The 16,168-nt window shown below is 40.5% G+C and overlaps 1 protein-coding gene across 1 annotated transcript in view; it reads left to right on the top strand.

Annotated features, from left to right (window-relative positions):
* The window catches only part of LOC141911608 (calcitonin gene-related peptide type 1 receptor-like), a 42,159-nt gene that overhangs the window by 9,853 nt on the left and 16,138 nt on the right, over positions 1-16,168 (top strand). Inside the window, exons 2-8 of the mRNA XM_074802595.1 lie at positions 1,077-1,554; positions 4,548-4,645; positions 7,766-7,857; positions 10,853-10,888; positions 12,681-12,840; positions 15,464-15,614; positions 15,897-15,957. Coding sequence (XP_074658696.1) covers positions 1,077-1,554; positions 4,548-4,645; positions 7,766-7,857; positions 10,853-10,888; positions 12,681-12,840; positions 15,464-15,614; positions 15,897-15,957 — 1,076 coding nt within the window. The remainder of the gene's footprint in view (positions 1-1,076; positions 1,555-4,547; positions 4,646-7,765; positions 7,858-10,852; positions 10,889-12,680; positions 12,841-15,463; positions 15,615-15,896; positions 15,958-16,168) is intronic.

Below are 16,168 nucleotides of genomic sequence, written 5' to 3' on the forward strand. Positions count from 1 at the left end.
CGTTTGACTGTCTGTTTATCTCATATCTTCCCTCTCTCTCTCTCGACCTCTCTCCTCTCACACCTACCTCTCACCCCTCTTCCCTTTCTCTCCCTCCCCACTCTCCGCTCTCTCCCTCCCTCTCTCTTCTCACTCCTATTCTCACCCCTCTTCCCTTTCTCTCCCTCCCCCCGCTCTCCCTCTCTCCCTCTCTCCTCTCACTCCTACCTCTCACCCCCTCTTCCCTTTCTCTCCCTCCCCCACTCTTCATCTCTCTCTCCCTCCCTTTCTCCCCCCACTCTCCCTCTCTCCCTCTCTCCTCTCACTTCTACCTCTCACCCCCTCTTCCCTTTCTCTCCCCCCCCACTCTCCCTCTCTCCCTCTCTCCTCTCACTCCTACCTCTCATCCCCTCTTCCCTTTCTCTCCCCCACTCTCTCTCTCTCCCTCTCTCCTCTCACTCCTACCTCTCACCCCCTCTTCCCTTTCTCTCCCCCCACTCTCTCTCTCTCCCTCTCTCCTCTCACTCCTACCTCTCACTCCTTCTTCCCTTTCTCTCCCTCACTCACTCCAATTAGTTTTCTACTCGTCTGTCTGGCGACAAATGCGATAAAGACGCGCCGCGGCGGGAAAAACTAATTTTCACCTCTTGACGTCGGATCGGATTCATTTAAACTTCAGTAGCTCACCAACACGTGAACGCTCGAGGTCGTCTACTGTCGACACTTTTCTGTTGTCTACGTTGATGTTAAGTTCACGCGACCTGCGCAACATGAGCTAGTTCTAAGGCGAATTTGACGCCTTGTAACCAAATCACCAGTAATGAAGTATCTGTGATAGTCCCTCCTCCTCCTCGGGAACGGTTTGGATAAAGACACAGATATTTCCAGTTTCTCATTGGGTTAATTCAACTCTGTCTTTGACTATGATTACCAATTTATTTGCGAAATTACCGGACAGTAGAAAGATATATCGGAAAAATTGGAAAAAAACCTCCTAAATGTCGGATGTCGCATCCACTGGGGTCCTGTTGATTAGTCTTGTTTGCATTATTATATATTACATATTTATGTTAGCCTTTTTCAAATTCTCATTTCAGATTCACGTCCAGGGGGCGCTGGTGGAAGGGCGAACAGACGAACTTTGCAGCGACAGCCGCGACGATTTACCGCAAGACGTTTTCCGCATCCGCGCGTGTACGAACTGTTTCCGGCATCTACACGCGGAGCGATACGCCAAAGAGTTCTACGCACGTGCGAACGGCACTCTGATGCAGTACTTGTCCGTGTCGAAAGGGGGCAGCACGAGTCAGTACGCGCCCGATATCCGAAACGACTCGTCGGTGGCGCCCGTTTGCGAGTTGTTGGGTCTACACGACTGCGAGAATTGGAAACTATGTTGTACGAAGGCGGATGAGTGTTGCGAGCGTCAGAAACAGTTCCCGCCTAAATCAGATAACCAGTACTGTAAAAGAACCTGGGACGGCTACACGTGTTGGGACGATACGTTAGCCGCGTCCGCGGTGCATAAACCATGCCCGAATTTCATGTACACTATCGATAGACCCGCTTCAACGAGTAAGTATAAAAACCTACAAACCAGGATCGGGTTCGGCAGTTTTGAGTTAGAATTCGACCCCAGAGTCACGACATCGAAAATGACCTGATTTAAGTAAGCTTATTGAAATTAACTCGCTAACTGACAAAAGTCGAACCGGATCCAGTTCATGTTATATAGAGTTGAATTGATATCAGAACCATGGAAATCGGTCCAGGCCGACTGGAGGTATAACTCCTTGGGCCATTTACAAAAAAAAACGACTGTGGACCATGCAAGTGGGCCCAGGGTACAAACAGGTTAAAGTCTTAAAATCGTTTGTGTGTATCTTGACTGGGTCTTTACGAAATTGAGTCCTACGTGAGAAATAAGAAATTCAATCAGAATGCGCGACGCCATTACCGGAAGTGAATTCCATCAGAATGCACGACGCCATTACCGGAAGTAAACTCGTCCTCGACTTTCATCATTTCTCGAAGTCGAACCGGAAGTTAGCTATTGACGGTCAAAGGGTTTTGTTTTTAGGCGGAAATGGAAGTGATTAGCTGATTTGAATATACCTCAAGGCCACGAGGGGATTTCACGTCTTCAGGGACGCGCGCAATTCTTTATCGCTGCCCTACTGTCGAAAAGTAATCCTCACTCGACATCTTCGTCCGTGAACGATTAATCCGGCAGAGAGGTACTTAACGCGACCGCAACCGCAATAAAACAGGCCCCCCTTAATTGACCAATTCATACTGTTTGGAGCCGAGACCAATCTTAGGAGTATAGTGGTCGTCTGTCGAGCGCCTGTCACCGCGAGGCGAGATCTAAATCATTACTTTCAGCCACTCGATCTCAATTAGGATTCCTGAGATAAGTCTCGCCAATTTCTGTCGTCACCCAGATTTTTATCGGTCTTGTTAATTTCGCTCGGTTCCCAGGACGTGGATGATGCAGTCCTGATGCGCACTTAAGCGTCGAAAGTTGAGAATTATCGCGCCCACCTATTTCGGTCTGATCGTTCGTCTGATGACGCGACCCAAAACTACTTTTAATCCGTGTTTTCCTGTCAAGAAGCCAAGTAACGAGAAAACTAACTTTGAAGTTTATTGACGCCTTAGAAAATAACACAGAGAACGAATACAGATATTCTGAATTTGAATTTGAACCGAAACGTTTCGTTTCAATAAATCTTATCACTTCAAAATTCGAATAATGAGACTTCGTCGTCTAGCTTCTTAAGTTGTTGAGTTGCGGATTCGGTTTACTTTACAAAAGTTACTAATCTCCTTGATTTTCATTCCTTTTATCCAGAGGATATATTTTTTTTATCTTAAAATAGGGATTATCCCTGTTATTTATTTAGTTGGTAAATTTCGTTTGATTTTTTTTAGAGTCCCTTACAGAACCGCCACACCTGCCGGGAGCGAAACTGTTCGTCTTCGTCACAATTTTCGGTCGCAATAAAAACCACCACGCTTTTTAAGCGTCCTGTCCTATTATTCGGACGGAGAGCTCATTAGCTCATAAACTCGAGCCATCGTTACCCGTCGCCTGACAGCGTTTACCATAAACAAACGAAGCCAATACTGGTTGCGCCGACTTGCAACGCGCACTAATCGAAACCATCTCTAATTATACCGTCCTATCGCAGAGGTCAAAACTTTTCTTTATGGAGGAAAGATCTGTGACAATGACAAAGATCTATGGCCACTATTCATCGCTATTACGACATCTCAAATTTTCAACTTGAATCGACCCGAATCGACCGCTCGTTTCTCGCTTAGAATGTAATATAAACGGAAATGTTTTCTTGCTAACCTTTTCGTAATTTTGATGCTGATATTGGATTTTAAGCGGCATGTTCTGATCCACCATTAACAAAATAAAACTATATCCGTGTCGAAAATAAAGTCCGAATAATGTTTCCTTGAGCTAGGACGTAGTTCATTCGACGTTTCGATTATTCTAATAGTCATCTTGGGGATTCTGAAGATGACTATCAGGATGTAGTCGAAGCGTCGAATGAACTACCAGCTCAAGGAAACATTTTCGGACTTGAGTTTCAGTCATTATTGTGGGATTCTCCTTACATTATATTCGGATCCAGTTCTAAGCAGTTCTAGCGCCAGTTCCATGGTGCTCGGTTAAGCTTTAAACAGAGATCGTTCGAAAAGTAGTCAACTGTCGTGAATCGTGGTGGTTTCAGTGTTTTTCTTGAACATTGCGCAATCCATGAGATGAAAGCAACGGAATCGTTACGAAGCGAATCGAGAGACAAAGATGGGAATCTGGGGATTCGGGATATCGAGTACGTTCTTCGCTGTTTGAAATAATTAAGCTTTTAAAACAATTATGATGTGGATATTAAGCGGAAAAATGGATCACTTAGATTTCAAAATTTTTCGTCAATTCAAAATTGCCTAGGACCTTTCACAACTATTGGAACTTCAATTATCAAATTCATAGTAAACCTACGCGTAATAGATTTAGAATTAGATTGCCTTATTTCAGAACTGTAACTAGAAAATCTTCTGTCAAAATATCCGGTCCCCTATTATGGAATACTCTATCAGAATCAATTCAAACTATTCAAAGCGAACCTGCCTTTAAGCGCACCTACATGAAATCATTATTCAACACTTTGTAAATTTTCATTCTATACAAACCTATGTTAATGTGTAATATATGAAACTTGTTTTTTCTTTTCGCCTGTTAATTACTTGTGTGCATGATGTGTGAGTGTGATGAATGTGGTGTGGATGCTTCTGGGTGATACGGCTTAGATAGACTGTCTCAGTCTCTCCGTGTAGCCCCATTATCCTGTTACATTTTTCTTCGTCTAATCATACTTATTATATCCTTCAATAATGTAACATCGTAATGAAAATAAATTTCAATTTCAATTTCAATTTCAAAAGGGACTCGTACGAGTTTAGTAAATTTGCGCTGCGACGTAGTTGGTTTACCCGCCTTTTCCCTAATACTTAATGTTTCAAACATTTCAAAATTGAATATTCATTTTCAGGATTTTCTACGAAAACCTGTCATCCGAACGGGACTTGGTTTTCCAAAAATGGCGGATTGTCGCACTGGACTGACTATACAATGTGTCCTAACGTCGAGGTAAGAACCTTGAATAGAACTCTGTACGATCCGACATAGGAATCTTGTGTCGCCTGATACAAGATGACGAACATGGCCTGTTATTCTTTTCGTAGCCTTTTGAGACATAAGAAAAGTTTTCATGCTCAAAACACGATTTTTGTAGACGTTTTTTACAATCGTATTTCAAGGACGCATTTTTTGCCATGAATCAGCTAGAAAAAGATGGGTGGATATCGCTATAATCAGCTTTACCATAAAGGCTGATTTGAATGAGTGATTTCAAATTTTGCTTTTTTATCAGCTGATAAATTTTGCAATGTATGATTGCGATGTATGATAATTGCGGTGAAAAGCTAGCTGGCAACCAGTATCTGGATAATATGTTGCGTCTGAAAATTTGAAATGTCAGCGTATCATTAATTTTGATAAGACCCCCCGCGTAGCCGTCTGCTTGTGACGTCATATTATCCGGAATATGTTTTGATCGATTTGGCGAATGTGAAATAGAGATTTGAAGTCGGTCCCGTCATTCTCCGCGGAGATGCGATCTCTTTTTGTAAATCAATCTTGCTCAGTAATTAGCCGATTGAATTAATTATATTAATGGGAATTAAGGCGATTTGCCGGGGGTTTAAAGTGTGTTCCAAACGGAAAGGACGTCGGCGGCAGAACATTGAAGAATACCGCTGGATTATTGAAAGATGATAAGATTATCGTCAGGTTCAAGTAGGCCAAGGTTACTTTGTCCAAAATGTATGAGAGAGAGAGAGAGGGACACTATTCTGTCTCTCTTTCCACTCTCCCCTTTCTCTCACTTCTCTCACTTCTCACCCCTCCTCTCCTGTCACTCCCCTTTCTTTCCTCTCTCTCTCTCTCATTCCCCTCTCTTCTCTCTCTGACTCCCCTCTCTTTTCTCTCTCACTCCCCTCTCTTTTCTCTCACTCCCCTCTCTTTTCTCTCTCTCTCTTTCTCTCACTCCCCTCTCTTTTCTCTCTCTCACTCCCCTCTCTTTTCTCTCTCTTCCCTCTCACTCCTCTCTCTTCTCTCTCACTCCCCTCTCTTTTCTCTCTCTCTCACTCCCCTCTCTTCTCTCTCTCACTCCCCTCTCTTTTCTCTCCCACTCTCTCGCTCTCTCTTGCTCTCCCTCTTGCTCTTTCTCTGTCCCTCTCTCTCCACTGATATCCGATTTCCGTTCGTTCTCCCTAGAATAGACGATCTATTTTATTCCAATAACTAATCCGTTCAAACTCCCCGATCATGTCCTTAAAATATACTACTATATTTCCCGATGACAGAACGCGTTTTAAACCGTTTGGATCTTTTATTCATCGAATATGATAATAAATTGCGGAATTATTATTTTAACAAAGATACGCAGCCCTCGATTTTATTTATGATCGGTGAGTAGATTCTATCAGTGATGCATAACCGAGTTTATTCTACGCCATATATCATAGTTTATGGCTTTCAGTAAAAAAGAAACACATTCCCGCTTTGAATTCTAGATTTCGAAGGAATCTGTCGAATAATATAGATGACAAAGATTAGAAATCGGAAATTCGTAAATTGAATTTGAATTGAGAAATTTCCATTTTTAAGAACAACCCCCAATCAGAGCCAAAACTATAGAGCGTCTTGGCTCAATTCCATGAGCCATTCCAAAAACTAAGAGAGAAGTGACATTTAGACTCGATTCGACGAGCCATTTTCAAAAACTAAGAGAGTAGTGACGTTTAGACTCGATTCGACGAGCCATTTTCAAAAACTAAGACAGTAGTGACGTTTAGACTCAATTCTATGAGCCATTTTCAAAAACTAAGAGAGTAGTGACGTTTAGACTCGATTCTACGAGCCATTTTCAAAAACTAAGAGAGTAGTGACGTTTAGACTCGATTCTACGAGCCATTTTCAAAAACTAAGAGAGTAGTGACGTTTAGACTCAATTCTACGAGCCATTTTCAAAAACTAAGAGAGTAGTGACGTTTAGACTCGATTCTACGAGCCATTTTTAAAAACTAAGAGAGTAGTGACGTTTAGACTCGATTCTATGAGCCATTTTAAAAACTAAGAGAGTAGTGACGTTTAGACTCAATTCTATGAGCCATTTTAAAAACTAAGAGAGTAATGACGTTTAGACTCGATTCTACGAGCCATTTTTAAAAACTAAGAGAGTAGTGACGTTTAGACTCGATTCTATGAGCCATTTTCAAAACTAAGAGAGTAGTGACGTTTAGACTCAATTCTATGAGCCATTTTCAAAACTAAGAGAGTAGTGACGTTTAGACTCAATTCTATGAGCCATTTTAAAAACTAAGAGAGTAGTGACGTTTAGACTTGATTCTGAGTGCTCTCGTGTTTTGAAGAGATGTTCTGAGAATGCCTCACATAGTCTAGGCATCACTGTTCTCATAATTTGCATCTTTTCTCCAATTTAAGAAAATTTAAGTCTGGTGTCATTTGAACTCGTTAGAACCATTTGTATAACGGGTGTTTTCCGTCTGACATCCGCAAGTCGGATTATAATGAGACCAGTTGGTTTTGACACCCTGCGGGAAATCATCTCAAAACTGCTCGAGATTAAATCGGCTTCAATTTTTTTTTTAGGACCAGCTACAAGTAGCGCGACACGTTTCTGAACGAAAGTAATTCCTTTATGTGTTCGGTTCGGTTTAACCGTGAAAAGTGCGGTTTTCAAAAAAGAACCGACGACGACCAAAAAAGATTCATTATTTTTGACAGCGAAAAGTCCCCCTTTTTCGTAAATCTTCTAACCGAGAGCTTTTAGCTTAATAACAGAAAAGCTTTTAAAAACAGGTCTGATTGATGTCGAGAATTTTTTTTAATATTGGATCTTTTTTAAGAAAATTAAATTGATTCTAGACGTTAGATTGAAATACTGCTGCAGTTGTTCAAAAGCGAACAAACGTCACGCTGATATCGAACTAGGAGGTTGGTCTCCAATAGACAAGGGAGACTCTCTAATAATTTGATAACAGAGAAGGCTCAGAAGAAGAAAAACGAGTATAGCGAAGGTTTTGACCTTTCCAATGAGCCGTTTTCAATTTTTGAAAAGGATCTATTTACAAGGTCAATAGACGGTGTTATTTGGAAATGACTTTTACTCATTTTTATTTACAGGGTCAATGGACGGTGCTGTACATCAGTATGTCCACAAATATAGCCAGCGTATCACTACTTATCCCGGCTATCGTCATATTCTTATCGTACCGGTAAGTAAAACGTTCAACCACCAGAGAACCTCCCCGATTGAACTAACGATTCACCTGCACTTTTTAATTCTTAGAAATGAAAGCTGAAAGCCGAGTGGTCCTCCGCGTAAATGGGATTAACTTGTCGTTTCGGTTTCGTCTCGTTTGAGGGAAATCAAAGCTTTATTTTCCGGAACTGCTAAAAGCGCGGACGGCTCCTCCGAAACGAATCGGGGAATCTTTGATATTTCGAGCTTTGTTAGAAATACTCGAATACAGTTAATGTACATGTATGTACAATGTATCGTTAAAGTGTAGTTCTGCCAATATTCCAAAATCTATTTATAAACCGAACAACCTGTACCGACAACGAAAATATCGTAACCACAAATTTAAATTCCAACTTGTAGAAAATTGACCGCACATGCATTATCCAAAGTATCATCATAAGGGAGATTACCGTGATTATGCAACTATCTATAATTGATACTTTTGATTACAATATGTTTCGTGACATGAAAAACGTTTCTTCCGTTAATGATTAATTAGCATAGACTGACCCGAACACGCAGGCGTTTTAATGAGATTAAAACCAACTTTATACAAGTCTAAAAGATTAGAAACGAAATTTTTTTATCGAGAAATAAAATCAAACTAAACGACATTTTCTACTCCCTTTAGTGAACGTCATAAGGTTAGGGGTGAATAGGAAAATATTTGTCATTTTCTCCGAATGACATTCTGACTGACATTGATGACATTTTCTATATTTAGAGACCATTGTCAGTAGAGGTCAAAATGTTAACTCACATGCTGTTCGATCGAATAGTCTTCGGTTCATTTTTCTCCTTTGAGATATAAAAAAAAATATTCCTAGAAAATTCGACTTCGACTAGTATAATAAGTATGATTCATTTCAGTGAATTGTGTCTATAATTAATAGGCGCGGATCCAGGGATGGGGGGTCTGAGGGTTCGGGAATACCGTCGAGCTTTGTCTGAACCCCTTGGAGATACCCCTTAATCCATGGATATGACGTAAAAGTGCCCCCATTTGGCATGATTTGGCGTAGTAAGCGCCCCTGAAAAACACAAATTTGATGTGAAGTACCCTTTTTTGCCGTGACTTGACGTCGAAAGTGCCCTTCCCCATAATAGTGAGTATCCTTATACAATTCGGAACCCCCTCGAGATAGGGCCCAGGATCGGCCCCTGATTGAATGAAGCCAAAATCCATTTTCGCTTGGTACAAATCTATATTAGAATTTCACCTGTGAAGCTGTTCGATAAAACAGTCGTACCGGGCTTTTGATCATTTTTGTTTTTCATTTTTTGAGATATAACCTACGAAGAAAAGGAGGCTCGTTTTTGCGCGCGGTAAGAAGGGTCGACGCGAACAACTGGTGCCGATTAAAACCGACAGCGCTCGATAATAATCCGCCACTTTAATTTCTAATCAGTTGCTTTCATCGGGTTCTTATCGTTTTGTACCGTGCGTGCGTTAAGCCGCTTCTTTGTATTCGAGCAACGATTTAACTCAAATGCGGCCTCTACATCTTAGAAAAAAACCTCCGCAGATGTGCGCTGTGTATTGTGCGGATTTTATCCCGGGATTACGCGATTCGGGCTTCAGCTATATTTCGTAGTAATGCCGGCTATTAACTGGTTTTAATCTCTCTACGTTCTCGATAACGTTCGCGATGCTGGATGATATCAATTATTCGTACCGAAATAACCTTTTTTTCGAAAAAAAAAGACCTTCGTCGATGTGACCTGCTTCGTTATATCCAATGATCGTCAACGGTAAAATGTCGAGAAATTTTTCCGTTAATTTCAAATGCGTTGACGTCACAGTTTATCCGCGCACGCGTAACAGCACTCCAGAGAAAAATGTCGGCTGTTTTTGAAACTGTTTCTGCGGTTAATTTCGAATTCTTCGTCGTCACGCGCACTCGTCGTCCCTCCTTAGCCGTTACGAAAACAAAAAGCGATCTTACGAAACGTCTTTTTTCCGTTAATTTCAAAATCGCTTTTGACAACAGCTGCGCGCGCGCAGACGCCTCGGCGACGATGTTGTCGTTTGGTATTTCGATAATAGGCAACGATTATGTAATTTACCGGAAAGCTTTCGTCGACGATAATTCTCCGAAATTCATTCGGGTCCCCTCAGCCGATAGAACCAGGCAGATGTTCCTCGAGGCTTTCTCGTCATTATTCGACTTATTAACAAGTTTCTTTCATCATAATCCGCCGTTAAAGGAGTAGGTACTAGAGTCACTTGCCGCAGTCGCCGAGATCTGCTTTCGAGGCGGCGGGCGCGCTGAAACAGAAAATTACCATAATGCTCTTAACAAGTTGATATTAATCACTTTTGCTGATGAAAACTCCAACGGAAAAGTGGCGCTATATCGATTACAACTTGCTAGAAATGCCGACTCGCTAACGCTTTCCCGTAATTTCACCTTGCAGGCACATTTATTTATTTTCACGGTCCCCGCAGGAGCCGTCATTGCGGTCGGGCGAAGATCGCGTTTACCGCACACGTTCAATGCACACGGCAGCTATAATAAGCCAAGCGCACACGACAAAACCGTCTGTTGCATATTACATATGCATTTAAGTTCATTGTAACTGCAAATGTATAAAGTATAGTAGTTCACAAATGTATCGTTCATGTAACACAGAATGTGATGGCAAAATGTGATAGCAGTAATGATATTGAATACGAGGCCGTTTTGAGTACTGGAAGCATGAAAAAAAAAAAGTGGGAGGAAGGAAAATAGAAATAAACATTTTTTTTGTAATAGGTATTTTAGTACAGAAGGGAACAGGAACAAATCAAAATATATTTTTTTCAATTATTTGAGTATTTTTCATAAAAACAATCTCGGAAGGACTGCAGAAAGAAAATAAAGATTGGATGAAAATTGTGTCGAATTTGATTCAAATAATGGGAAGTAATCGAGTTCCAGTTTTTAAAATAGTTTGAGTATTTCTTGTATCTATTTTTTTTGCAGGTTGCAATCTTTATTTTCGAGCGATGGCGCGCATTTGTAAGTATGGTTCATTTAACATTTATTTCCCATCTGGGCCCGATTTCAACAGTCGTGACTCAAATAGACGCGATGAATTATTAAACCTATTTTTGTTTGGTCGAATACAACTGTAATCTTCTCGGTCAAAAACCAAGTTCAGGCTTTGGTTTCGAGGAAAAGTTTAAGCCTAAAATTTAGTGGTTAAAAGTTTGTTAATATTGTTGGCCGCATTGAAAATACGAAGTAACAAATGAGAACGATAAAATTCACTCAAACGTGGTGAACAGATAATAAGATAAAAACCACTATCTACAGATTAAAAGAATTTAAAAACAAGAATTTATTTATTCAATCTAAAATATATAGAATACACGACGTTTCGATCTCACCCTAGAGATCATCGTCACCGTAGAGATCATCGTCAGGTCTCTCTTTTAATTTGTAGATAGCGGGTTTTTATCTTATTAACAAATTGCGGTAATTGAATCAAAACACTTAATTGGTTTCCACAGATAAATGACTGTCCGATATCAATGAAGATGAATGAAGTAATAATCGACGATATAATGAAAAATACTAAATAAAAATGCGACCTTTCGAACTGAATTCATACGGTTCATTTTCGAAAACAGTTTTTTGAAAATGGCCGATACAGAATCGGGCCGAAAACGTCAAATTAGCTATTTAGTTTTTTTTCTTCGTTATACTTTGCAATTTTACTTCATCAAAATTAGAGTTTAATTCTTCAATATATCCGGACTCAGATGGTGAATATTTTGTCCTGTAAGCTGAGCCGATAAAACGTGTAAGGAGTCTCGTCAGTGTTTACGCAAAGAAATAAGTCGAAAGTAAAGCGGGTTCACGGAACAATTTCCGATACCACAATCTCGTGAACGAATGAACGTAAAAAAGCAATAGTGGTTTTATTCTAATGAATAGTAATCTTCCTTTTCCGACCGTTATTTTTAAAATCGCTGATACGTCCTTATCTGGGGAGAGCAGCGCGCCTGCGCAATGGGGTTGTTTAATTCCGTTCGGTTTATGTCCAGTCACGTCACGCTCGCCCATTAACGACTTGGATTTAATCCCAACCCGGCTATAAAACAACTGCGATCAAATTGCAGTGATTCCAGACACGACTCTTATTCCTCCCTATCCCCATCTCTCTCCTCTCTCCTCTCTCTCCCCTCCTACCTCCATACCTCTCCCTTCCTTCCTTCCCTCTCTCTCTCTCTCTCTCTCTCTCCTCTCTCTCTCTCTCTCTCTCTCTCTCTCTCTCTCCTCTCTCTCTCTCTCTCTCTCTCTCTCTCTCTCTCTCTCTCTCTCTCTCTCTCTCTCCCCTCCCTCCCTCCCTCCCTCCCTCCCTCCCTCCCTCCCTCCCTCCCTCCCTCCCTCCCTCCCTCCCTCTCTCTCTCTCTCTCTCTCTCTCTCTCTCTCTCTCTCTCTCTCTCTCTCTCTTCTCTCTCTCTCTCTCTCTCTCTCTCTCTCTCTCTCTCTCTCTCTCTTCTCTCTCTCTCTCTCTCTCTCTCTCTCTCTCTCTCTCTCTCTCTCTCTCTCTCCACTCCGCCTCTCCTCTACCTCCCTCCCTCCTTCTCTCTCAGCTCCCTCCTCTGCCCCTCCCTCACTCTTTCCTCTCTCTCTCCCCCCACTATTACTGTCGGTTTTATCATAGATCCTATTCCGTATTAGTTCTATAGTTTTATGTAAATAGAATATCGACTGTCAATCTATAAACAGAACATTATCGTATCATCTACATTCTAAAATCTCATCGAAAAAATGCACAATTGTGACCATAAATTATTTACAGGTCTCTTCGTCGTCAACATCGCGTTAAAGTACACACGAACTTCTTTTTCTCGTTGTTACTGTGCGCCATGTGTCAAGTGTTATGGGACATTTTACTAACGCAGAACGCGTTGAATTCATCAGTTACTGGTAAACGCGGCAGTCGACTCGAGGATAACTCGGTAAGTATAACCATGCACTCTAAAACGAGTCCGTGGAATAACGCAGGTAACCATAGGACCGAAGTTCCACGTGAAGTGACTTCTTTCATGGGAGCCTAGTCTCGAGTTGTTAGATTGGTTATAGAACTAAAATCAGTTTAGACTGGCTTGAGTTGTTAGATTGGTTATAGAACTAAGATGAGCTTAGACTGGTCTTGAGTTGTTAGATTGGTTATAGAACTAAGATGAGCTTAGATTGGTCTTGAGTTGTTAGATTGGTTATAGAACTAAGATGAGCTTAGACTGGTTTTAAGATGTTAGATAGTTATAGAACCAAAATCAGCTTTAGTAGACTGGTCTTAAGTTGAAAGATTGGTTTTAGAACTATGATGAGCTTAGACTGGTCTTAAGATGTTAGATTGGTTATAGAACCAAAATCAGCTTGTGACTGGTCTTAAGTTGTTAGATTGGTTATAGAACCAAAATCAGCTTTAGTAAACTGGTCTTAAGTTGAAAGATTGGTTTTAGAACCAAAATAAGCATAGACCGGTCTTAAATTGTAAGATTACTCAAAGTAAAAGTTGAGCTGAGACTGGTTAGATTGGCTAAACTGAAAAAATGTTTAATGAGGAGATTTTTATTTCGGGAGAGGACACGGAGGAGCGACTCATTGTGCAACTCAACTCGTAACGATTATTTTTTGTCTTCAGGGGGAAGTGGTTGAACGAGGCTAGATATGTGGTTTATTTTGGTTTAGTGACACTTGAAGTTGACATTTCGGCTTCAGCAAACAATAAGCTGTTGTATATAACAAGAAATAAAACGATCTAAGCCGTAAAGGAGTGTGTGCTTTATCGTAGATATTCTTAGAAACAAGCGACGGTATCAGATTTAACTCGCGCACAACAGTGGAACTTGGTCCATAAACAACTCACAAGACTGTGGAGTCCACAAACCCACACAATTTTGGAACTGGGTCCGTAAATAACCCACACAACTGTGGAACTGTGTAAACTGTGGAACTGTGGAACTGTGTACAGAACCAAATTAAACCCACACAGCGGTGGAACTGAGTTCAGCGAGGCAATAAAGGGGAACTTTGTGAGACTTTTACAAGTCCGTCAAATTTTTGTGAGTGCCCTTTTCGATTTTGTCAACATAGATTGGTGCATTTCAGTGCGGTAGGTTGGACTTCAAAGTAACCTTTGAGATGTGACAAGTTCTGGCCCTGCTAGAACTGCTGAGGTTCTGTTACATAAACAGCTAAAGTAAAACAGCTAAAAGTTGAACGGTTTAACTCCGTGCAGAAGTGATTCCACACTACGCCTTTTTGGATATCGAAATTCCCTTTTGAGATATTAGTCATTCTCAATTGTGCCCTGGATCCGCCCTGGGTTCTGAGTCAAATAAACCTTTGACGGTAGCACCAGGTCCGGACTGTCTGTCCGTATCCCGTATCTTTTTCCAATTTCATTTTCAATATCGGACGAATCTATAGTCGTCATTCCGAACAGTTTCCTGATTTGATGGAAGTTTGTCTCGTGGATTTTTTCGTTACCGTATCCGCATAATACAATCAGTTAATATATACTGTTTTGTGGTAACTCGACCCCATCAGATCGGCGAGAAAGGTCACGTATCATTCGTAGAAATTCTGGCAGTCTGGTTTTTTATTGCACTTATATAGATTATTACGCAACATCGTCGGCGAAATGTGATACTCTTCTCCCGGTAACTGAGAACTATGAAATATAACTCACTTACAGTTACGTTTGTTTATAGCTGATTTTTCGAAATGATAATAACCCGTTAAAGTACAGGGGTGGATCTGGGAACTTAGAATATCAAAATTCCCTGAACCTATGTAGTCGTATAAAACAGGTACGAAGCTCTTTAGAGGAAAGGGTGGCGGTCTTCCCCAAAGAAAGTTTAGAAATTATCGATCATTTCCTGAGCATTTAGAGAGTGTTGTGACGATGATATTGAGAATCCAAAGAAGATTACGAAAAAAATTCAGTATTCCTTGAGATGACTATTAGGATATAGTCGAAACACTGAATAAACTACTAGCTCAAGGACTATAGTATTCCTGAAGATGACTATTAGGATATAGTCGAAACGTTGAATAAACTACACTAGCTCAAGGAATACAGTATTCCTGAAGATGACTATTAGGATATAGTCGAAACACTGAATAAACTACACTAGCTCAAGGAATACAGTATTCCTGAAGATGTCTATTAGGATATAGTCGAAACGTTGAATAAACTACACTAGCTCAAGGAATACAGTATTCCTGAAGATGAATATTAGAATATAGTCGAAACATTGAATAAACTACACTAGCTCAAGGAATACAGTATTCCTGAAGATGACTATTAGGATATAGTCGAAACGTTGAATAAACTACACTAGCTCAAGGAATACAGTATTCCTGAAGATGAATATTAGAATATAGTTGAAACGTTAGATATACTACCAGCTCAAGGAAACATTTTCAGATCTTACATTATTTTTTGTTATCATTGTCGGATTGTCTTAATACTATCTAGAGTGATTCTAAAATAAGATTATCTGCAACAATTTGTGAAAATGTTATCTTGGCAAAAAACTTTCAAGTTAGGTTTTTTCTTGTCTATTTCAGGTTGAATGTCGTGTGCTGTCGGCGTCGAAAATCTATTTTTCGAGTACGAATTATTTCTGGATGTTTTGCGAAGGCTATTATCTGCATCGTCTGTTGAGCGACGCTTTCAGACCGCCTGAGAATCTGATACCCTTGTACATAATAGGCTGGGGTGAGTATTTCGGTGCTCGGCCTTTCGTTGTCGGGTTGGAAAAAGATCTTACGTTTACGACCTTTATATCAAAGATAGACGCCTCTTATTTCCCCCAAGACATCATCTAATCGCTGGCTCTTCATTTGAACTATACACTTCTATAAAAACATAGCTGTAATGGCTTGTAGGCAATTCGATGACGTCATAGGGGGATTAAGGTAGTTGCCGTCTTGCACTGAAGTGTCTATTGAAGGAATTGATAATTTGAATGTCTTCTCTTTCTTCTGAATTTCGTTTCAGTTTTACCGATGATTCCCGTCGTTATTTACAGTATTATCAGAGTATTTTATTCCAATAAATAGTAAGTGCATTGACGTCGACTCGGAATCGACACTACGGGCCGATGAGAGTTCTCTGAATGAAATGAAAGTCGTTGGTTGGTTTTTTCATAAAGACAAGCGAATTTCAATTGGAGACAATGCCTATAGTTGTGAAGAAAAACTCTTATGAGACGTTATGACTCTTATTGGGCAAAAATGGCTCATAGAATTCAGTATAAACGCCACTACTCT

Source organism: Tubulanus polymorphus, chromosome 10, assembly GCF_964204645.1.
Source record: "Tubulanus polymorphus chromosome 10, tnTubPoly1.2, whole genome shotgun sequence".
Classification (NCBI taxonomy): Eukaryota; Metazoa; Nemertea; class Palaeonemertea; order Tubulaniformes; family Tubulanidae; genus Tubulanus; species Tubulanus polymorphus.